Source organism: Leguminivora glycinivorella, chromosome 3, assembly GCF_023078275.1.
Source record: "Leguminivora glycinivorella isolate SPB_JAAS2020 chromosome 3, LegGlyc_1.1, whole genome shotgun sequence".
Taxonomy (NCBI): Eukaryota; Metazoa; Arthropoda; class Insecta; order Lepidoptera; family Tortricidae; genus Leguminivora; species Leguminivora glycinivorella.
In genome coordinates this window covers 7379977-7404502 of record NC_062973.1, presented here as the reverse complement: position 1 = coordinate 7404502, position 24526 = coordinate 7379977, and the positions used below count along the sequence as shown (strand labels likewise).

General features: G+C 37.4%; 2 protein-coding genes across 3 annotated transcripts in view; both read right to left on the bottom strand.

Moving 5' to 3' along the window:
- LOC125242531 (tachykinin-like peptides receptor 99D) overlaps positions 1-12679 on the bottom strand; it is a 317790-nt gene extending 305111 nt beyond the window's left edge. For both annotated transcript variants that reach the window (XM_048151284.1, XM_048151285.1), the window contains exon 1: positions 12536-12679. The gene's annotated coding sequence lies outside the window, so the exon portion shown is untranslated. The remainder of the gene's footprint in view (positions 1-12535) is intronic.
- An 8141-nt stretch (positions 12680-20820) lies between these two features.
- LOC125224607 lies at positions 20821-21225 on the bottom strand. The gene has a single exon (XM_048128025.1). The coding sequence runs from the start codon at positions 21112-21114 to the stop codon at positions 20821-20823; it is 294 nt and encodes a 97-aa protein (XP_047983982.1). The 5' UTR covers positions 21115-21225.
- Positions 21226-24526: the final 3301 nt, after the last annotated feature.

The window sequence follows — 24526 nt, the reverse complement described above, 5'->3', positions numbered from 1 at the left end:
AAAGAACCATTATAATACAATGAAAGCTCATGAATTGAAATGAAAATAATTACATTGTGTAAAATGATTTTACACTCAATTAGTAAAATGAACACATATTTTTTGTTGATTATAACTGATTACAACAGTCGTAATTTAAATTATTTCAAACCTAAAATTCTACACGTAGGTATCAAATTTAGTAACTATTTTGGAGCGTGATTTCTCATTTCGAATTTAACGTATCAACTATTACTTTGCAACATATCACCTGACAATCAAAACCTAGATTTCAGACTGCCTCGCTCCGAAGAGAGTTCTAGAGAATGAAATGGGACTGAATTTATATACAGAGGATATATATCTCATACACAACATATTCATTTTTAATACTTATCACATTTTATTGCTTCTAAATTTTGTTTTTGAAATACGTTGCTCTTCTCATAAATAATTTATAGCGTATATTATTTTCATATATTTACTTCTAAACCTTAAAAAAATATTGTATACGAAAAGTAAAAAATAAAGAAAGCAGACTTGCTTTATATTATTTAAGACAAAGACTGAATAGTCTATTCAATCTTTGTCAAATATAAGTTAGAAGGAAAACCTACGTTATACCTAAAGCGGGAGGCTGGGTATATTTGTAAAAAGTAAAATAATAATATACAGGGTGGGGCCTGTACAAAAAGAAAAAAAATAAACTGTAGGACTCCTAAAACTGACCAACATTTGTTCGGTTTAAGGAGTCCTACAATTTAGCATTAATTTTATTTTTTGTTGTATATATTTATATTTCCATAAGTTTACTCATTGATTAGTGAACTAAATTAAATAAACTAACCATACATTTGTTCAGCGACTTTTCAAAATTATGAAATCTTTAATTTCGTAATTTTTCATACAAAATAATTAAATTCAATGTACGCCATTATTGTTGTCATTGACGTTGTCTGTCACACTTTAGACTTAACATAATTCGCAATACATTACCTTTTAGGAAAAATGTTCAAGGGTGATAAAAATCAAAATACGACTTATATTTTAAGAGTCGCTGAACAAATGTTGGTCAGTATAAGGAGAATAGCCTACAATAAATTTTTTTTCCTTTGTTACAAGCCCCACCCGGTATGTACGTACCTAAATGTTATATATTTTAAAAATAAATAAATGATAATAAATAATGAAGTAACTCATCAGTATGCAATCAAACCAAAATACCATATTTATTTATTTAATTCATTAAACGTAAATCTAAAAAATATTTACTAAAATTCATAGTGATAATAACAGTAAACATTCCTTATAACCAGTGAGAATATAGTCACCACTCGACGAAAATTATATAGGTAACTAATTTTTATTTAATTGTAGTGTATTTATTATACTTACATGTATAACCATACTAATCACATTCATAGTTATAATAGTATCGTTTTCTAGATATTTGCCTATTTCAAAGGTAACTTGTGCTTATAATCAATGTTCCTATTTCAACTTGATAAACCCCTGTCACATATACACCGTGTTTTTTGTTTTCCGTTAAAGTCGACACGTGGCTAGTTTCATTATCAGGAACCACCCTGTATATCACTTTTACTTAAATTCGCAAAAAAATTTTTTTCATCATTTTCATACATTATAAATTTATTAGTGTGAGAGACCCTTAAGAATAACTTCAAGTTATTGTCAAGTGATTAACGGCACATGTCAAAACAAATAATATTAGGAATTGGTAAAGGCTGTCACACACGTGTTCATTAATTATCATTATTTTTTTAATAACTCGATAACCGTAAGAGTTAAGACGATAGTTTCTTAGAGAAATTAATTGTATTTCATCTAAAGAACCTTTCCTTAACATAATTCAACAAAAGCAGGGTGAATAAAGCATTTCTCACTATCTGTCCATAATAATAAACTACTGCCCCGGGGAAGTTTAATGGTAAGGCAAAGTTTTATGGGCAAAAGAAACTAGATAGTTTGGCGATTGAATTCTTTATCATAGTCTTAAGCCTTTTAAATCTATTAAATGCTAGCTTTTGCCCGCGGCTTCGCTCGCGTTAGAAACAGACAAAAGTAGCCTATGTCACTCTCCATCCCTTCAGATGTCTCCAAAAATCATGTCAATTCGTCGCTCCATTTTGCCGTGAAATACAGACAAACAAACAGAGACACACATTTTCCCATTTATAATATTGGTATGGATTTACATATCTACAACATGTTTTATTGGTTTCCGTTAATTTTAAGGGAAGATTTTTTAGGTCAATTACAATTCATTTCTCTAGGGGTCACTTGCACCACCGAAAATAGAGGGTTAACCCGAGGTTAACCCACCATTTTATATGGAATTTGACAGTTGACAGCTTACTAACATTGAGTTATGCGGGTGGTGCAAGTGGCCCTAGAAACTAATGTCTTAACTCATAATGTGGTTGAATTATTAAAAAAAATTATTTAATGGATCAATACGTGTAGACCTTTATAATTTATTAATGTAAGAAATGATGCCTTTTTTCTAATTTAACAAAATGTGATATACCAAATGGTTCCTATTTGATAAATAAAAGACGGCGTGTGGTGAGTAGTACGTATATTCACAGACTGGCGAGCCTAAACTTAAAACCACCCTCCAGTACATTTATATTATCTCGCAACTACCCCATGTTCAATACCTAACACCTCCACCCTTATTTTCTAACTTAAAAGAATAAAATTCTTAAGTATCTAAATCTATAGGATAATTATATAGATAATTAATAAGCATTAATTATGGTCATTAATAAGTTTTCCTTATAACTAAACAAGTTAACAATGGGTTAAGGTATTTTTAGTTACATGTTAATTATAGACGAAAGAAGGTACCTACGTCACACGTACCTGGAAACATACACTTGTTGATAGTTGTAAGGTAGGCACAAGGGAAATCTTTACATAACTTTTAAGTCTGTTTATCGTATATATTATATAGATTATTACAAACATTCAGATACAAATACTAGAGGCAATTGTAACTTGTTTTAACCCCCACGTATTTATAACTATACAAAGTTAAGCCAGGTATACAGATGTTAGACACCTATTTATTTATTGAACTGTTTAATACTAATTACGGACTAGACTTACATACCTATCATAATAAAGAAACACTACAATCTGTAATAGATGCAACTTGAGAAATACTTATAACTAAAAGATGTCCTCAAAACCAAAACGTCTAGGGGGATTCACAATGGGCCTCAAACGATCGGGCCGCATGCGCTCACCGGCGGTGTCTGGGTCGGGCGCTGGCGCCGGTTCCGGGTTTGATTCCGGCTCTGCCCGCGCGTCCCCTGGCGGATTGTTTACTCTGTTTTTGTCACTCTCCGCCGACCCCGAACTCGACGCCTCCACGCTTGGGACGAACAAAGGTGCCTGAACCGGTGGATAACCTGCCCTCTTACTCAATGTAGGTATCTCAGTTTCCCCATGTGAATCGCGTTTTCTTAGCTGATTTATATGTCGATGTATTTTTTCACCCCATGAACCTACTATTGTATAATCGGTTTCTCCTAACCGTTCCAAAACCTGTCCAGCTTCCCACGTCCCCTGTGAATTCCCTGCATTGTACCGTCTATACCATACTAAATCGCCTACGTCGAAGGCTCGATGTGTTCTAGTAAGGCGGCGGAATTGAAAAAAGTCGTCTAGTTTTAAAGTTGATGTGACTGGAGAGTATACTGCTGACAAGTGGTATCGTTGTGATCGGTAAACTTTACTGAGTACGAAATAATGACTTGTCACATTCTCAGACTGTGGGGGGGTTAACTATGACGTCACAAAGATCGCGGTCCCGGGTTTCAATTTTTTGCCAATTTGTCTAGAACCCCTTGTCCAATTTTGAAAAATGAGGTGTCGATTGAAAGCGTATAACATGCTGATTAAGATTTGTTATAAGTGAAAAGTATAGTTTTGTTAGTTATTTTTTAATTAACAATAATGCAAAAAATACTTTTTTTACTCTCTTTTTTTATTTTTGTGACTCAAAAAGGCAATGAAAACGGCCACTTAGCTAAAAAATATGTTATATAAATCATTTAGCTACATTATTAAGCTATCTGTTGCTTTTGAAATTTCTACGATCGGATAATAAATAAGCAAACTACAAGCACATACCTGTAGGCGGGGAGTACCGCTTGACACGCGTTCCCATACATTCGGCGTCTACCAAATTACACCTCGCGCAAAATTCGTTTCAAGCAGATATACCTCTAATCTTATTCATCGTAACCTATCAATATTTGTATCATTTGAAAGTACAATTAAAGTCCTTTAAGAAACAATATCAACCATTTTCTTAAAATCAATAATCGCCAGTCTACGGTGGTTACAAAGAAAAAAAGCGGGGATTCAATTTGACTGGTTCCCTAGGTTTGATACCCTAGACGAGTTTAAAAGGGGAGGTAAAGGTGACAAATATGAGTCGTTCTCTGGCCTGAAAGCTACACAGAGGGCCAGGGAAGAAAAACTAGGGTTTAAGTTATTTTTTCTTTTATTTGTTGATTTTATTGTGTTTAATTTTTTTGTAATTTTATCAAGAATACACGCTGGTTTCTTTTTGTGAAAATGCCCTTTTTTATGAGAAAATCGATGAATTTCATGGCATTTTCCGATAGAGACTAAAATTAACTTTCAAATAAGGCCACATAGTCATACTTTTACTTATATAATATTAAGGGAAATAGCCCCGGCGGAGTAGTGCAAGCGGGACAGCAGTGTAGCAATCCATAAACCTGACTTCACTGGTTCCTCAGTGCCACACATAGTGTTACGAGGTGCCATGCGCGCCCTGCTCTCTAATATGTGGGTCAATACTGCTTCAACGCAAACGATTGAGATGTGTGATTTTTTTGACACTGAGTGTATTTGCAGGAGCTGCATGTACTTAACAAGTGTACCCCAACAACTATTTCATGTTTATAACGCATTATTAATAATAAATATGCTCTTAATGTTATCTTGATCTTGACTTCTGTCGAATAATTATGTTCTGAGAAAAGTGGCTAAAAGTAATGATTATAATTACTAAAACATTAAAGGTAACTTCATTTTAGTGATTTAATGTGTATAACGACCGAAGTCTAATCGTTTTGATTTTAAGATTACTTTTTAATACCTACTGGGTCAAAAAACCGCACCTCTAAGTCGTTTGAGTTCAAACGGTATTACTTGGTATTACCCTTAATATTATATAAGTAAAAGTATGTATATGTGGCCTTATTTGAAAGTTAATTTTAGTCTCTACCGAAAAATGCCATGAAATTCATCACATTTCTCATAAAAAAGTGAATTTTCAGCAAAAGAAACCAACGTGTATCCTTGATAAAATTACAAAAAAAATTAAACACAATAAAATCAACAAATAAAAGAAAAAATAACTTAAAACTAAACTTAAACCCTAGTTTTTTCCCCTGACCCTCTGTGTAGCTTTTAGGCCAGAGAACAACCCATATGTCACCTTTACCTCCCCTTTTAAACTCGTCTAGGGTATCAAACCTTAGGAAACCAGCCAAATTCCATACCCACTTTTTTCCTTTGTAACCACCGCAGACTGGCGATTATTGATTTTAAGAAAATGATTGACATTGTTTCTTAAAGTACTTTAATTGTACTTTCAAATGATACCAATATTGATAGGTTACAATGAATAAGATTAGAGGTATATCTGCTTGAAACGAATTTTGGGCGAGGTGTAATTTGGTAGACGCCGAATGTATGGGAACGCGCGTCAAGCGGTACTCCCCGCCTACAGGTATGTGCTTGTAGTTTGCTTATTTATTATCCGATCGTAGAAATTTCAAAAGCAACAGATAGCTTAATAATGTAGCTAAATGATTTATATAACATATTTTTTAGCTAAGTGGCCGTTTTCATTGCCTTTTTGAGTCACAAAAATAAAAAAGATAGTAAAAAAAAAGGATTTTTTGCATTATTGTTAATTAAAAAATAACTAACAAAACTATACTTTTCACTTATAACAAATCTTAATCAGCATGTTATACGCTTTCAATCGACACCTCATTTTTCAAAATTGGATAAGGGGTTCTAGACAAATTGGCAAAAAATTGAAACCCGGGACCGCGATCTTTGTGACGTCATAGTTAACCCCCCCACAGTCTGAGAATGTGACAAGTCATTATTTCGTACTCAGTAAAGTCTACCGATCACAACGATACCACTTGTCAGCAGTATACTCTCCAGTCACATCAACTTTTTCCGAGACCCTCTCGCCGCTCTACTATTCCTCCTGCAGCCTCTCGCTGGCGGCATTGAAGGTCGATTACCCTCTGTTCGCGATCAGGTTTGAGACAGTCTAAACGCGTACGCACTGCTCGACCTAAAAGAACCTTAGCGGGACTCTCGCCTGTAGTATTATGAGGGGTATTACGATACATTAATAGAAACCTACTCAACGCAGTATCTATATTCATATTCTGAATCATCGCTTTTTTTATTACACGTTTGATCAATTTCACCCCGTTTTCAGCGGCCCCGTTAGAGGCTGGATGATAAGGTGCTGAAAACAACTGTTCGATTTTATTATTTGAACAAAAAACTTTAAATTCATCACTAGAAAATGGCGGTCCATTATCACTCACTATCTGTTTCGGCAAACCAAACCTAGCAAAATATTCTCTCAGTTTTCTTATTAGTATTTTAGCTGTAGTACTTGACATTTCTGCTATTTCTATCCATTTAGAATACGCATCTATGAGTACCAGATACTTGACTCCAGCTACCGGTCCTAAGAAATCTAAATGAATCCTAGCCCAAGGACGGCTTGGGTAAGGCCAGGGGCAGGGTTCGTGGCGCGGGGGCGCCGCTGCCACCGCGGCGCACACAGCACAAGCGCGGCACATGCCTTCCACGGCCTCGTCCAGGCCGGGCCACCACACATAGCTACGCGCCAGCGCTTTGGTCTTTACGATCCCCATATGCGAATCATGCAACTCCCTCATAACTCGCTCGCGACATGCCGTTGGCACCACCACCCTATGACCCCACATGATGCAATCAAGTTCGGTATATAGCTCTGATTTACGATTAAAAAAAGGTTTAAGTTCTCGTATGTCTATCTCTTGGGGCCAACCGTCTCGGATGTAGCTAACTACTCGACTTAATAATGCATCGTTGCGAGTCTCTTTACTTATCGTCTTATAATCCAAAAGCATCGCCTCGGTAGCAAAATGTAAATATGTTTGTTCGGGACCGTCCTCATCTACAGGACCCGACAACTTGTGCGCCGCGATTAATCGCGAAAGAGCGTCCGCCGTGTTATCGTCCGATTTTACGTATTCTATATCAAAGTCGTATGCTGATAATATCAAGGCCCAACGCTGCAAACGGCTCGCAGTCATACTAGGTATACCATGACCCGGGCCAAAGATGCTCACGAGAGGTTTGTGGTCGGTTTTTAACGTGAACCGCCTACCGTATAAGAATTGGTGAAATTTCTTTACTGAAAATATAATAGCAAGTGCCTCTTTGTGTATTTGACTGTAATTACGCTCGGCCGGCGTGAGCGCTCGCGACGCATAGGCGATGACGGTGTCGGGCCGGCCGCGCATTGCCAACACGGCCCCCACCCCGTGCGGTCCCGCGTCACAGGTGACCACCAACTCTCGGTTCGCGTCGTAATGTCCTAAAACCGGCGCCTCACTCAATACTTTTTTTATCATGCTAAAGGCCCTATCCTGTTCGACCGACCACGCCCATTTTCTATTTTTCTTTAATAATTCATATAAAGGTGATAAAATTTGGCTCAAGTTTTGTATGAATTTGCCATAAAAAATTACCATACCAATAAACGACTTGAGTTCTGAAACATTCCTGGGTCGCGTCATTTTCAAAATCGGCCTAATTTTGTCTTCGTCTACCTTAACCCCGTTTTTATCAATCACAAACCCCAAATATTTAACCTCTTGTACTAGAAACGAACACTTTTGTTTTTTTATCTTCAAACCGTTGCTACTCAATCTCTGTAGTACCTGCTGGAGGCTACCTAAATGTGAGTTTAAAGTATCCCCGGTTATCAAAATATCATCTAAAAAGAAAGTCACGTTGGGAATATCATTCAAAAGGTTACTCATAATTCTTTGGAATATTCCCGGGCTAGACGAAAGACCATATACTAAGCGTTTATACCTAAACAATCCCCGGTGCGTGTTTATTACCGTTAAATCTCTAGAACCGTCATCTTCTAATATAATTTGATTGTAGGCCTGTGATAAGTCTAGTTTTGTAAAATACCTACTACCGCTAAGCTGCGCAAATAAATCTTCAATTTTAGGAATCGGAAATTTATCAACTAACAAAACGCGATTCAATGTGGATTTGTAATCCGCACATAATCGTAATGACCCGTCCGGCTTATTTACGATTACCAATGGCGTGGCCCAGTCTGAGTGATCCACCGGCTCGATGACGTCGGCGCGCAGCATGGCGTCGAGCTCGGCGTCGACGCGGTCCCTCAGCGCGTACGGTAGGGGGCGCGCGCGGCAGAACACGGGGGCTGCGTCCGGTCGCACGCGCAGCCGAGCCCGCCCGCCGGTGAACGCACCCAAGCTCCCATCGAATATTTCCTTATGCCTGGAAATTACATCAGAAATGTTATCTTCACATCTTACATTATTCGTCGTGACAACATTTTCACCTGACAATAGTTTAGGTATTGTAATGTCTAATTCAGCCAACCATTCACGACCCAACAAACTGGTCGTGCCTCTTTGGTGGACATATAAATTCAATTTCTTATTGATATTTTTATACTGTACATTACCTACAATATAACCTGATAACGGTTTCGTTACGGTACCATCATAAAATTTTAGGGACATGTTACATGGCTCTAGAGGTACGTCCTTAAACAAAGTGTCATATGTTTGTTTACTTATACATGTAATAGCCGTACCCGTATCAATTTCAAAGGTCATTAACTTATTATTAACAATTATTTGTATCCTTACCGGCTTATATTTGTCAAGGCTCATCTGGTAAACGGGTTCCTCGCTTCCTTCATCTACCTCAAACGGTATCTCCTCCGGGTTCAGCTGGCCATCTTCCACCACCCAGTGCACCCGTGAGTTGCTCCAGCTGCTGTTCCTGGCGCGACCACCGCGCGCTCCGCTGCTCCCGAGCGTGGCCCCTGCTCCGCCTCGGCCATAACCAGCTGAATTCCTGGTACCCTTAGCACTTCCTCTAGGCGTAGAACCCTGTGCCCGTGTTCCATTTGCCATTGCTGGACACATGCGACGCAAGTGCCCTTTTAAATTACACCTACTACAAATATAAGTGTTAAATTTGCAGTGAGCCTGATCATGACGGAAATCTCCGCACGCCATGCACCCCCCCGGTGCCGATCGCACGTGATGTACCGCTGCAGCCTCTGCTGTCAATCCAGTGGCGGCTGCGCCGCCGCCTCCCCTCTCGACCTCCACCGAATCCCGTTCGGCCGCTTCCAGAGATAATGCTAAGGATAATGATGTAGCAAAGTTTAATTTACTTTCCGTAAACAAACGCTGTCTTATCAAATCACTGGATAACCCACACACAAACTGATCTCGCATGTTATCGTCTAATGCCGTTTCGAATTCACAAAACCGTGCCAACTTTTTTAATTCCGCCACGTACTGCGCCACCGTCTGACCTTTGACCTGTCGGTACTGACGAAATCTGAAACGTTCTGCGAGCACCGAAGGAGTCGGTTGTAGATGTTTTCTCATTATCTCCACCACTTCTTTATAAGTCATATCGGCCGGCTTTTTAGGGCTGCATAAATTCACCATCAATTCGTACGCTGCCTCGCCCACTACCGAAATCAATGTCGGTAATTTCCGCTCGTCCTTCACGTCGTTGACCACAAAGTAGCTCTCCAGCCTGTCGCAGTATGATCTCCAGCTACCACTTTGCACGTCAAACTCCCTAATTTTCCCCACAGACATGTTGAATGTAAAAAAAAAAAAAATCCTCGTCAGCCACTGATAAATAAAAGACGGCGTGTGGTGAGTAGTACGTATATTCACAGACTGGCGAGCCTAAACTTAAAACCACCCTCCAGTACATTTATATTATCTCGCAACTACCCCATGTTCAATACCTAACACTATTAATGAGTCTAACAATCTGTCAAAAACGGAAAACAGACTAAAGGAAACAAAAATAAATTACGAGCTAATAAAACTGTTAATTTTTTAGACTAGGTATTTCCCACTTTTTTGAACTGTGTTCAAAATTTTACGTACTAAATAACCTAACCACAAAATTAAAATTTTGAAAAAACCCCCGACCGCGACATAGTGGACCGATTTTCATGAAACATGGCTAAGAACACTCCCGACTAACTCAGCTTTCAGACAAAAAAAACTAAACCTAAATCGGTTCATCCGTTTGGGAGCTACGATGCCACAGACAGACACACACACAGACAAACAGACAGACAGACAGACAGACAGACAGACAGACAGACAGACGGACAGACAGACAGACAGACAGACAGACAGACAGACAGACACGTCAAACTTATAACACCCCTTCGTTTTTGCGTCGGGGGTTAAAAACGAGCAAAGTAATGACCAAAGTGCTAAACATAAAAAGTGCAAAATCACAAGACAATGCCAAATCAAAAGCGAGTTCCACCTTGCTCATTATACACTAGTGCTCGACACACGAACAAAAGAGACGCGTTCAAGACACGGAATTCATAATCCCAGGGCTTTCTGTCTTCCATTTTGGCCGCATTTCCTCACTACTTTGAACAAAACCTGTATCTTCTTCTGTCAATGAAGAGAAAAATGCACTAAGTATGTATGGAATACATATAGACTTACTACGTTTTAACTTTAAGGAGCAGTGTGAGATACGAAATTTTTTTGAAAGTACCTTGTGACATTTTCTATTTTAGTTATGCCTCGGAGGATTATGCCACTATGTCAGTGTACGTAAGTTGTGAAACTTGTGAATGATGAGGCCTAACTTTGACGTAAATAGATGTTTGTACTACATAACGTTTATACATATACAACCTGTTTTTATAAATTTGCGTTAACTTTAAGATGGGACTTTGTTTATCACGAACGTCACAAATAATACAGTTTTCACAGCACCAACACATAAAGGCTCTCTTTATTCATGGAAAACGGTTAAATGTGTATTCGAAAAAGTTGCATTTCATCCACAAGAGTGCAAAGTAATTTCATACAAATGATATCATAAAATGATTCTGAATTGAATTAATTCCTTAAGATAAATTTGATTTAGTTTGATGTTTTACAGTCAGTATTTTTCTCATGGTGGTGTGGTGGAAATTTTTTCAGTCGGTAGTAAAATTCTTGAAACCCTCGCAGCGCTCAAGATTCCACATTCCGAACCACTCGCTTCGCGGTTCAATATTGGAATCTTTCGCTTGCTCGGGTATCAGTGTGCGGTTAAATAACATCTTTGCCCCTTTGTAAAACAAATAACTGGAGTTTCACGCAGCAGTACTCTGGGAAAGGGAAATAGTTATTTGTTATACAACCGCAAAGTTGTATTTTAACGCCGAGTGTGGAATTGAAAAACGAGCAAGTACGGATTCTATAGTTGAACCACGAGCGAAGCGAGTGGTTCGAGAATAGAATCCTGAACTTGCGAGTTTTTTAACACACGAGAAGTAAAATACATTTGCACCCGAGTGTAACACAAAACTTTTCCCCTCACTACAGCGAGGAAACTACAACGCAAAAAAATGCGTTTATCACTGCTTCCAGTAGTTCCACAGGTGGTAAATCATCTTAATTACTAGATTGACCATCTTTTGTCAATTTTAAACCAGTTAATTTGACTTTTTTCAAGGTCAAATTACTTTACCCACTAGTGGATAAAATGCGTTTTTACCCGCTGGTATTAAAGGACAAAACACGTGTTTCCGAGCTAGTGAGGGGAAAAATTGATTTGTTTATTGTTTACCGGACACCACAATCAGTTTGGGCATAATACAAAATTGATACCCGACAGAATTGGCGTTGATTCAAAAATAATTACTTAGATTTTTTAGAGAGAAACGGAAAATAAAAAAGATTTTTTTTTAGTAAAATGAAGGAATATATTGAATAATGTTATATCAGTTATATGTTTAATCCTGTAAAGGCCAGCAACGCACCTCCAATACTTCTGGTGTTTCGGGTGTCCTTGGGTGAAAGTGATCGCTTACCATCAGGCGACCTGTCTGCTCTTTTGTCTCCTATCCCATAAAAAATAATGCTATAGGTATTTTGTAATCATTCAAAATTAAACTATTTTGTAAGTATTATATCTGTAAAAATATTTATTCCACTCACTTTGCCGTTTAACAAACTCCGTAATCGGTTGTATTTTGTTTTTTTTTAATCACTAATCAGTGTAACGGTAAGCATTCATGCTAAACGTTACAAAAAATAAAAATGTTTTTACCTAAGAAAGCTTTTTTCGAAGTTTTCTTAAAAAACCCTTATCATATTAGGTACCTAAACAATTACTTTTAAATCATAGAACTTACCAATTAATGGTGTGACATATTCACACTTTTCAACTTCACTTTCAATGCAATACACATCCAATTCAATGAAAAAACTTTCACCAAAAAACTGTTAAAAACTGACGAAACTTTTTAAACTTTCACGTTCACGTCTATTTCACAAAATGTTTTATTTAATAGATATAGTTTTACTAGTGGACATGAGCTTCAACTCACGTTTTTCACAAAATACGTCTCGTTAAACAATATAGTTTTACGCGTGGAAATGAAATAAAATCAGTGGTTGTAAAAGTTTTCGTTCGCGAGTTTCGGAGCGCGGGCCGCGGGCCGTGTCGGCTGGTAGACAGTCGAGTGAACACTGTCGCGTCTGCTAATGCGCTACGCTGTACTTTAGGGAAATTAGACATTTTACGATTTTTTTTATATCATTTCATTCAGATTTACTAAGTTATATTTTGGAATGTAAAAAAAAATGTTATGAAGCTTACCCACTTAACCATGAGCACCATGTGAGTAACCTCTAAATCGTGAAAAAAAATATTACCTTGATTTCGTGTGCACGAAACCTAGGTTGGATAAGAGGCTTTTTGTTGTATGAAATGAATGATTTACATGTCTGAAAGGAACCAGTTCAATTACTAATTAGTCTAATTATGTCCAAGTTTCTTTAATAATGGTACAAATTGAAATATTGAACAAGGATTAAAATTAAGCTCATCTAAAGGATTAAAAATAAATTATAAAAACATTTAAAAAATGCAAGTGTGTGTGTGTGTGTGTGTGTGTGTGTGTGTGTGCGTGCGTGCGTGCGTGCGTGCGTGCGTGCGTGCTTGCGTGCGTGCGTGCGTGCGTGCGTGCGTGCGTGCGTGCGTGCGTGCGTGCGTGCGTGCGTGCGTGCGTGCGTGCGTGCGTGCGTGCGTGCGTGCGTGCGTGCGTGCGCGTGCGCGTGCGCGTGCGTGTGCGTGTGCGTGTGTGTGTGTGTCTTTTTAATTATTTTATACTTAAATAAAGAAATAAAAAAATACCCGAGTACCGGAGTCCAATTCAGATTTAACAACTTGTTACGATTCTATATTGGTTTTAATATGATCGCGTCAATTCTCTGAGTGATTGAAGTGCACAGCTTTTACTCGATTGTGTAATAGGTATGCACCGACAAAAGAGCGGATCTGCGAACAACATTCATTTCTAAGTCATAGATTACCTACTATCATGAAAAAAAAATAGGAACCATCATTTTACAACGCAGTTCTACATAAGAGCTATATAGGGATAGCTAGCTACGAAACACTTAGAGTTTTGCAGATTATCCGATCCATTATTGTACAGTCAACCAATTGGAACCCTAGGCCACTGTAGAACTATGTCATAGTGACATTATAAATCAGATTGTAAGAAATCTCTTTACTGCTTGTAATTTTGACATGGTTGTAGAGTGGCCTAGGGTTCCAATTGGTTGACTGCACAAAACTGATATCAATCTTTATTAAGGTCCAACCGAGATTCTCGGCCGCGAATAAATTGTATGAAGTCTCGGCCGATAGTCTCAGCCGGCCGAGACTAAATACAATTTATTCGCGGCTCAGAATCTCGGTCGGACCTTAATCTTTATATTTCTACTCGTATCATTCACATATGACTCGAACATTGACAATTTAGACATAATGGGAAACTTTCGCACGAGTATTTGAGTGCTTCTTAACTTAAAATTAAGTTAGCAACTTTCAGGAAAAACATGTTTGCACCGAATAGATCACTTGACTACCTATATAACCTGTAATAGTACGAGTTCTTAACCAGATGTACAGTCCGGTCTGGCAGAAAGCATGAAACTTGGCATGTATATAGCTTATCGGTTTATAAGAAAATATGGAAGTAGAAACACGCCGAGGCGTCAATGTTTCCCCTCTTTCCCCCCACTTTTGTATCCCTGATTTCAGTTTTTTAACATTTCCATGAAAACCGAGAAAGCTACCATCACGATGTCCAGGAGAAGTATATTCTTCATAAAATTCTCTACAATATTGTCTTTGGAAGTATAAAGCTAGAACTTATTATTTTCAAACTATGATGATTTTCCCCTAACGATATTTCTTTTTGGTGACCTGAACGATAAGTAAGACTAGCGACTTTGCTCTTTTACCTGTGGCGATGTTGCTTCACAAAATTGTTCCTTGGGTTAAACTGATCCGATTTAGCTCAATAGTCATGAAATCGCACGTCACTACCCCCCACAAAGACAAGGGGAAAGGGCCGGTTTCCTCGGTGAAATCTATGCATTACTTCTTTTTGCTCTTAGTGACTAGGGCAAATCGTATAGGTATATCATTTTCGTGTAACGAGTTAATCATTTCTGAAAAAATCGTTGCACCTTTTCATACAAAAATAACGATTTTATAGCAAAATAATGAATTTTTATGTATTTCATTAAGTATGGAAGTTATGGCATTTACAGTCACATCGCGGCAATTATCAACAAATAAAACATAGAACAGATTAGCCAATAACCCAGTTCTGATGATGGAATCCTGGAGTAGTCGAGGGAACTCCTCAAATATTAAAGGCATTATAGTGTTTCTATAAGAACAGCATGCATTTACGTTCAGAACAGTGACAAATCGTTATTTTTGTATGAAAAGGTGTAACCATTTTTTCAGAAATTATTAACTCGTCCTTATATTACACGAAAATGATATACGATTTGCCCTAGTCACTAAGAGCAAAAAGAAGTAATGCATAGTTTTCACCGAGGAAACCGGCCCTTTCCCCTTGTCTTTGTGGGGTGTTGTGACGTGCGATTTCATGATCTAAATCGGATCAGTTTGATCCATGGAACAATTTTGTGAAGCAACATCGCCACAGGTAAAAGAGCAAAGTCGCTAGTCTTACTTATCGTTCAGGTCACTAAAGAGAAATATCGTTAGGGGAAAATGAGCATAGTTTGAAAATTATAAGTTCTAGCTTTATACTTCCAAAGACAATATTCTAGAGAATTTTATGAAGAAAATATTTCTCCTAGACATCGTGATGGTAGCTTTAACGGTTTTCATGGAAATATTAAACAACTGAAGTCAGGGAAACAAAAGTGGGGGGAAAGAGGGGAAACATTGACACCTCGGCGTGTTTTTACTTCCATCATATTTTCTTATAAACCTATAAGCTATATACATGCCAAGTTTCATGCTTTCTGCCAGACCGGACTGTACTTTCATACAAATTAGCCGTTTTCGCCCCGCACTATAAGTGGGCCATTTTTTTTTTCAAAATTGTCCACCCCAACTTTTTTTGTAACATGGGTATTTTTTACGCGATTCATACTCAGAATCGAGAGCTCTTTCGATAGGAGAAAAAAAATGTCCCAAGATTTCCATACATTTTATCGAACCTTCCATTCCGTTACCGCTATACAAAATGTATGAAAAAATGCTAACGGAATGGGAAAAAAACCTTGGGACACTTTATTTCTCCTATTAGGATTGAAAGAGCTCGCGATTACGAGTGGAAAACACATAAAAATTTCCAAATCCAAAAAAGTGGGGTTGACAACTTTGAAAAAAAAAATGGCCTCAGGGCGTGCAGCAGAGCGGGGCATGCGGCGTGCATGTCAAACAATTGAAGCCCATACAAGTGTCGATCCTGGGTGGCTAGCCGAATGGCACAATCGCTCACGAAATGCTCACGAAACGAAGCGCTAGTAGATATCTATCTCTATCGCGCTTGCGTATTGGCGCGACAGAGCCAGCGGCGTATCGCTTTCGTTTGGCGTCGGAGAAATGCCATTCGGCTACGGGGCCTGGGGATCGATTTTTGATTTTCGAACGCACGAATTCGCCGTTCGAAAGTCTGTGGAAAACGACGTAATACATACACATACATACATACAATCACGCCTGTGTCCCATGAAGGGGTAGGCAGAGCACATGAAACTACTCAGGTTTCAGTGCCACTCTTGGCAAATAAGGGGTTGAAAGAAAACGAAACTGTGACATTGCAGTGACAGGTTGCCAGCCTCTCGCCTACGCCACAATTTAACCCATATCCCAACGACGACGACGACGACGTAATGCTATTTTTAATCCCCGACGCAAAAACGACAGGGTGTTATAAGTTTGACGTGTCTGTCTATGTGTGTGTCTGTCTGTCTGTCTGTTTGTCTGTTTGTCTGTGTGTCTGTCTGTCTGTCCCGAACGGATGAACCGATTTAGATTTCGTTTTTTTTGTGTGAAAGCTGAGTTAATTGAAAAAGGAAAAAAGGCTCCAAACGTCCACTCAGGCCTTATACTAAGACAACCACAAAATTAAAATTTTGTAAAAACCCCCGACTGCTACATAATGGACCGATTTTTATGAAACATGGCTAAGAACACTCCCGACTAACTCAGCTTCCAGACAAAACAAAACTAAATTTAAAAACGGTTCATCCGTTCGGGAGCTACGATGTCACAGACAGACACACACAGACAGACAAACAGACAGACAGACAGACACGTCAAACTTATAAAACCCCGTCGTTTTTGCGTCGGGGGTTAAAAACGGTGTAGTTCGCTCTTGAGGAGGTGGCGCGTCAACTCGAATACCATTTTGTACACGTTGGCTGCCCTGTGAGACTCAGTGTTGAATGAGGCTTTGGGTGCAGATATTTACATGCCCCAATGTGTAGGTATAAGACTAAACTTAAAATATAGCTAATATCTAAAATAGGCCCTTTAGGCATTGTACCTAGCGAAACTGATGTCACAGATGACCGGAGGAGAGGTTTGGTCAATATTTTGCTAAACGCTGAGCATTGCCATGCAATATGGATGCAGCTTTCTGGGCACACCTCCCAGTGACAGCGACTTAGGCGAAGTTTTTTATTTTATTTTATTATTCATTTAATAGTTCATAGTTTGTTTTTCAATAAAAAAAAGCATTTTCCTCTCACTAGCTCGGAAACACGTGTTTTGTCCTTTAATACCAGCGGGTAAAAACGCATTTTATCCACTAGTGGGTAAATAAATAAATAAATAATATATAAATAAATAAATATTATAGGACATTCTTACACAGATTGACTGAGCCCCACGGTAAGCTCAAGAAGGCTTGTGCTGTGGGTACTCAGACAACGATATATATAATATACAAATACTTATATACATAGAAAACATCCATGACTCAGGAACAAATATCTGTGCTCATCACACAAATAAATGCCCTTACCGGGATTTGAACCCGGGACCGCGGCGCAGCAGGCAGGGTCACTACCGACTGCGCCAGACCGGTCGTCATGGGTAAAGTAATTTGACCTTGAATAAAGTCAAATTAGCTGGTTTAAAATTGATAGAAGTAGGTGAATCTAGTAATGAAGATGATTTACCACCTGTGAAACTAGTGGAAGCAGTGATAAACGCATTTTTTGCATTTTATTTTCCTCGCTATAGTGAGGGGAAAAGTTTTGTGTTACACTCGGGTGCAAATGTATTTTACTTCTCGTGTGTTAAAAACTCGCAAGTTCAGGATTCTATTCTCGAACTACTCGCTTCGCTCGTGGTTCAACTATAGGATCCTTTCACTTGCTCGTTTTTCAATTCCACACTCGGCGTTAAAATACAACTTTGCCCCCTTGTATAACAAATAACTATTGTTGAATAGAAACTTTTGAGTTTTGAATAAACACATTACTAAAAAACTATGGACTTTGTCACAAAACTATTTTTTTATTTGATTTTGTAACAACGTCGTGACTGGAAAAATCCCTCCGAGCGAAAGAGAGAAAAGGAATTTAAAAAAATACTGTACCAAGACGATTAATTTTAATTGCGTATCAGATTTTCATCCCAACACAACCGGTCAATATTTACATTCGCTTCAACATTTATTTTGCGAACCGCCAAGGAGTGGAATGCCCTGCCTGAGTCTGTGTTTCCACATGAGTACAATCCAGGTCTCTTTAAAGAAATTAGGTATCTCATAGGTAAGCGTGCTCCACCGTAATAGACCGCATCATCAATTACCATCAGGTGTGATCGTGGTCAAACGTCTACCTATACATACTAAAAAAAGAGTGCCATGAGCTATTTATTGGCCATGAAAATTAAGGCTGCTTTCAAAAAAAACGTCAAAAGAATGTAAAATTGATAGTTTTAGTCGGTGAAATACTACACTTTCCGTTATCCAATAGATTTATTTAATTCAAGTTCCAGTTAGAGCATCTTATTATCTTGATTTTTATAAGACTGGATTTTTGAAAACTAACTCATTAAATTAATTATGAATTTTTCTCTAATGCACGTTTAGAAAAACGCACCTATAGAGCTGAATCAGTCGATCTTATTTGTAAAATTTGGACAATTTTGAATATTAAAACGGGTAAATTTATAATTCGTATATCCTGTACCACAATCATTTCAGACTAGATTTTTATTTTAAGTTTTTGAAAAAGAGTAAACTAGCCTAAGGCGAATTCAATTTTTTTCAGAAATTACCTAAAATTAAGTGACAATTTCTTTGAAAATCTACATCACATCGAAGTAAGTTTTGTACTAAATTAATCTGCAACGTTTACTTAAATTGCTGTTATTCCTTAGTGATTATAAATTGCTATTATTGATTTTTGCCAATTTTTTGAAAACGAGCCTTCACCGGTACAATTATTACCACTTTTGGACATTTTCTCATATTTTGTTAGACCAAGTAGAAAAAGTCCTATAATGTGATATATATTTATAAACTACTCGCAAAGCCCTTTAATTTGATACCACACACGGTATGATCGAGCGCTCGGTTGCGATTTCACTATTTTTAACACGAAAGCCCTCTTAAAATTCATAATAAATATAATAATGTAAGGTAGATTGAACTGTATACTGTAATAATTACAACGAGTGCTTATAATGTGCTGTAATATACAAAATAAGAATAATTTTCCATGTGACTGTCCTGCACTTTTGGGGATACAGGCGTGAGTTTATGTATGTATGTATGTCATAGTACACCCATCTATGGGGGCACATCTGCATCAAAAACTACATACGAGGCCTCTGTGAGCCCATTTATATACTCGCAAATAAATTGCCCTGGAGAATTCCTTATAACGTTCTTGCTCCAAAGTGTAATATTTCTTTACTAAGCTTCAGTCTGATGCTTGCTTTAAATGTGCTTAGTATCTGGCAGTAGGCCAGATACAGTAAATCTTTGGGTCCTACTAGTTTGGATCATTACGGGTGACGGATAGCTATTAGCACAAGTTTATAAGGAAATAATATTATAAGGACTACATAATAAATGTGATAGGTAACAACTTGAATTTATATTTACCAATGGTAGGTACCTTTCACTTTATTTATAGTTCGATGCCTAGCCAAGATTCTAGTAAAAGTTTCGCGCCGTATCAAACAAAACGCCTGTGTCTCGCTTTGAACCTCGCTGTGAACAATGATTGAGAGAGATTAACTACTAGTTCGTTCACTACTACGACGGCGCAAAAGATTCGACGGCTCAATTAACAACTTTATTCACAGTAGCAGATGGTAGGTGCTAAAGTAATATGTTATAAACTCTAAAGAAACAACGAATCTCATTTGCACAGCACTTTAAACGTAGCACACGAGACAATTTCAATGCCACTATGTAGTAGGACTTGACTCCTCTACTCTTCTCCCCTTAATGTACAATACACGGTACACTTTATAAGTTTAAAGGTGCAATGTAAAATGCAAAGTGGCACAAGTCTGGAATTAATATTTAGTTGTACGGATGTGTTTACAAATATCTGGGAACGTAGCCGAATGGCGCAAACGCTCACGAAACGAAATGCTCGTAGATATCTATCTCTATCGCTCGTGCGTATTGGCTCGACATAGCCAGACTACCTTTCGCAGCGTTTCATTTTCGTTTCGCGTCGCAGAAATGCCATTCGGCTACGGCACCTGTACAAGCCAACGTTCCAAAAACAACTGACTATTTTACCCCCGTTCGGATTCGTGGAGCGTTCAAATATTATATGTATGTATGTATGTATGTATGTAAACACTTTATTGTACATAAGACAAGTTAGGACATAGAATTACAGTATAGTTATGGTGTACAAAGGCGAACTTATCCCTATAAGGGATCTCTTCCAGTCAACCTTTGAGCGAATATACAGGGTGGGCCAATGATAAATGCATTTTTGAAAATTGAAATAATAGGATTTTTTTGTGGTTTTGAAATAAAAAGTATATTTAGAAAGTATGTCAAATAAATAAATTTTACGTTTTAAAAATTAAATCATCAAGATGTCGCCCGTGGCCAATGTTGTTCTGGATAACCCTAAAATCGTAGCTCGTTTACGCGTTGAATTTCTTGCATCCGCTCTCACAGACGCTCTCACCTCTCACCCGTTCGATGTTTTCAGTAGTACGCACAGACCGTGCACGTCCCTTACGTCGAGATTTTAGTGTTGAGCCAGTTCTTTTAAATCTGACTAACCATTGCTTGATCAAATTTGTGCTGGGACACTCACGAATATTGCGTAATCCGAACTCAAGTCGAAAACGCCGACGAACAGACACATAAGATCGATTGTTTTCATAAAAAGCTTGAATGCAAAACGCTCGCTCTTCTCCCGTGTAAGACACCATTTTGAATAAAAATTTACTTTTTTTTTCTTTTAAATGACACCATTATTATATGCCAATGTTTTGTAATTTTGACAAAGGAGGTCGAGACAAAAGTGAATTTATCACTGGCCCATCCTGTATATTATATTTCTCATTTAGCTCTTAACAATGAGTCCGTCCCCGCACCCGGGAGGTATGCGTAAACGCATTTAACTTTTTTTTTGTGTGAATAGGTAGACGTTTGACCACGATCACACCTGATGGTAAGTGATGATGCGGTCTACGGTGGAGCACGCTTACCTATGTTTCATGTTTCCTATTCTAAATAAAAAACGCTGCATACCCCAGTAATGTTTATCTCCCACTGGCATTGGAAAAATGGTCACTAAATCCAAGTAAAGAAAGCATATCGACACTCAGGTCGAGTAGGTCATTCGTCGTTGTACGACGACTGACCACTTTGACGAGTGATTCAAAAACTTTGGGGTCTGATTTGTGTTGGTGTTCTTTGATAGAGATGTTTTCGCAAAGTTTGCGGGTTAACTCTTAAAAGTTTATTTTTGTCGATTAATCTTGTCAAGTCAATCTTTTATGAGAACTTTAGTGTGCGTAGCCGAATGCACAAACGCTCACGAAACGCTCACGATAATATATCTTTCGTTGCTATCTATCTCTATCTCTTGCGTATTGGCGCGACAGAGCCAGACTACATTTCTGCGGTGTTTCGGTGGCGTTTCGCGTGGCAGAAATGCCATCCGGCTACGGGGCCTGTTCTCTCAAGTTCCTAACCTAAATAAACTTATTTTACGTAACTAGAACTACTATTGATAGTTTCAAGGATTCTGTTATTTCCATTTCCAGAATTACTAGTATTAAGTTCGTGTACTTATGTAACTTTTTTCAATGTGCTATTGCAATACAGCGCGGGAATGCTGCTTGCGTGATGGGCATCCTTGCAGAGAGGCCAGGGCCTGGAGGGTGGTTTTTAGGTTTATTTTTCATTTTTTAGATAAGTATAAGATTGTTTCTTCTTAATAGTGTATTTAGTTAATTGTACATATTTTATTTTTTATATTCTTTAACAGAATAAAGTTTTATTTGCATTCAAACTGTCATTAGAGCACAGTTAGTATTATTTTGTCAAACGTTTACTTGATTTTTTTTCATTGATAATATGCGACATATATTATATAGATGAAGGAGTGTGAGTACAATCGAATCTTATTTGAATAATTTAGATTTTTATACAGTCAAATAAATAACGCGAAAAAGGTATAAGTACTAAAAACCCAGTATTTCATTTCAATCCCACGACGATCTGAAATTTCCACTGCCGAAGAGTACAATTTATTCGTAAACATATCCAATAAAATTGTAATAAATGTGAAGAAACATTTGCCACGAAATACAGAGAATACTTTCACGAGGTTGCAAAATAACCAGCTAGGATGTCGAGAGCTCGACAAAAACCATATACATATATTTAGATAATCACGATCTATACACACACGTTGTTTTATGAAGAAACCGAATTATTTTAACATCGTATTCCTCATCATATTACTTAGAAGAGTAAAATGTTATAGAAACTCTTAAGAGTTATAAGCATTTAAAAACCTCACAAGACAAAAAAATAACTAGTGACTTATAGCAATAAAGTATTTGTGTAGAAAAAAAATGTAAATTTTTATTTTAAGTGCCAGTTTTAGATATAACATTTACTTTTTATATGAAAATACATCCATTGAAACATTTTTTTTTTTATGAAATTTACTTGACGTCATATAACATTTTATCTTTATTTTGCCCTCCGAAATGCGTAGTTAAAATCGGTTGCCTCTGTTAGACCGTGTATATACAGAGTGGGGCCTGTAACAAAGGCGAAGAATTGAACTGTAGGCTATTCTCCTTATACTGATCAGCATTTGTTCAGTGACTTTTAAAAATTATGAAGTCTTTAAATTTTAAATTTTTCATACAAAATAAATATTAGCTTCAATGTACGCTATTATTGTTGTCATTGACGTTGTCTGTCACACTTTAGACTTAACAGAATTCGCAATACATTACCTCTTAGAAAAAACTTTCAAGGGTGATAAAAATCAAAATACAAGTTATTTTTAAAAGTCGCCGAACAAATGTTGATCAGTATAAGGAGAATAGCCTAGAGTTCAATTCTTCGCCTTTGTTACAGGCCCCACTCTGTATATAAATAAATATATTAGTCTGTCAGTTATTCGCCACAGCTAGGCTGCTGCATCTTTAATTTGCTGGTATACTGATATCGTCTCGAAAACTGATGGCGTAGATTGCAATTTTCAAGCAAAAAATACAACTTTGTTGCTTAATGGTGCTTTCAAAAAAAATCTAAATATTTTTCAAACTTTTGACTTTGGTCAAAAATATTTTTATTCATGTATTAGGCCTACTTAGCTGTTTTCACGTCTGTTAACTGACTTACCTATTGAACTTAGTCTATTCGAACAATATGGGGAACTCCACTGAAGTTTAGAATCTAAAGTTATACCAAGAAAAACTGTACTATCTACCAGTTCCAATTCCTCATCTTGTTCGCTCGACACTTGTTTGCTCATTCCTTACGTTACTATATTACCTATATATTGTAAAATTATGGTTTTAGTCACTGAATTTAGCAATTTTTCGTCATCTAACGGACATATTTAGTTCAAATTTCAATTAACGCATCTTTTGTGTTACTTTTTAGATTAGATTTTTGGGCAAGAGAGTCAGTTATAACTATAGTCAACCGTTTACAACAACAATAAACCATATGTTCGAGAGTATTATCAATCATAGAAAGCCTCCACCCGTAATAAGCAGGAAAAGCGGCCGAGGCGTAGGATATTGGCTTGTCTTCGATCTCTATTCACTCTGAGCCTCCTATTCACAAACCTAACAACAATAAACCAGGGTAACTACGTAGCCGAATAAAAAAAAAAAAAAAAAGATATTTATTTACCAACACAGCACAAAATGGATGGATGGATGGAATGGCACAAACGAAACGCTCGTAGATGAGCACTTCTTTTTTTTTTTGCCAATAATTTTTTTTATTGTTTTAGGGAGTTTTAGGTCAATTGTACTCAGAATCACGAGTACTTTCAATCTCACTGGGAGACAAAAAGTGTCCCAGAATTTCCATACATTTTTGTTACTTTCCTCTTCCATACAACATGTACGGAAAATGGTAACAAAATAAGAAAAAAATCGTATGGGACAATTTTTTTTAACTACTAGGATTGAAAAGGCTAGTAATTCTGAGTAGAAATAGCATTTTTTTTCAAAAATATCACACTTCATTAATGTGGCAAAAAAAAAAGAAATGCTCAGATATCTATCTCTATCGCTCTTGCGTATTAGCGCGACAGAGTCAGACTATTACCTTTCGCGGCGTTTCGTTTTCGATTCGCGT

Bases quoted from the DNA above. Each gene is read 5' to 3' on its own strand.
- LOC125224607 (XM_048128025.1), bottom strand. From the start codon at position 21,114: ATGGTGTCTTACACGGGAGAAGAGCGAGCGTTTTGCATTCAAGCTTTT.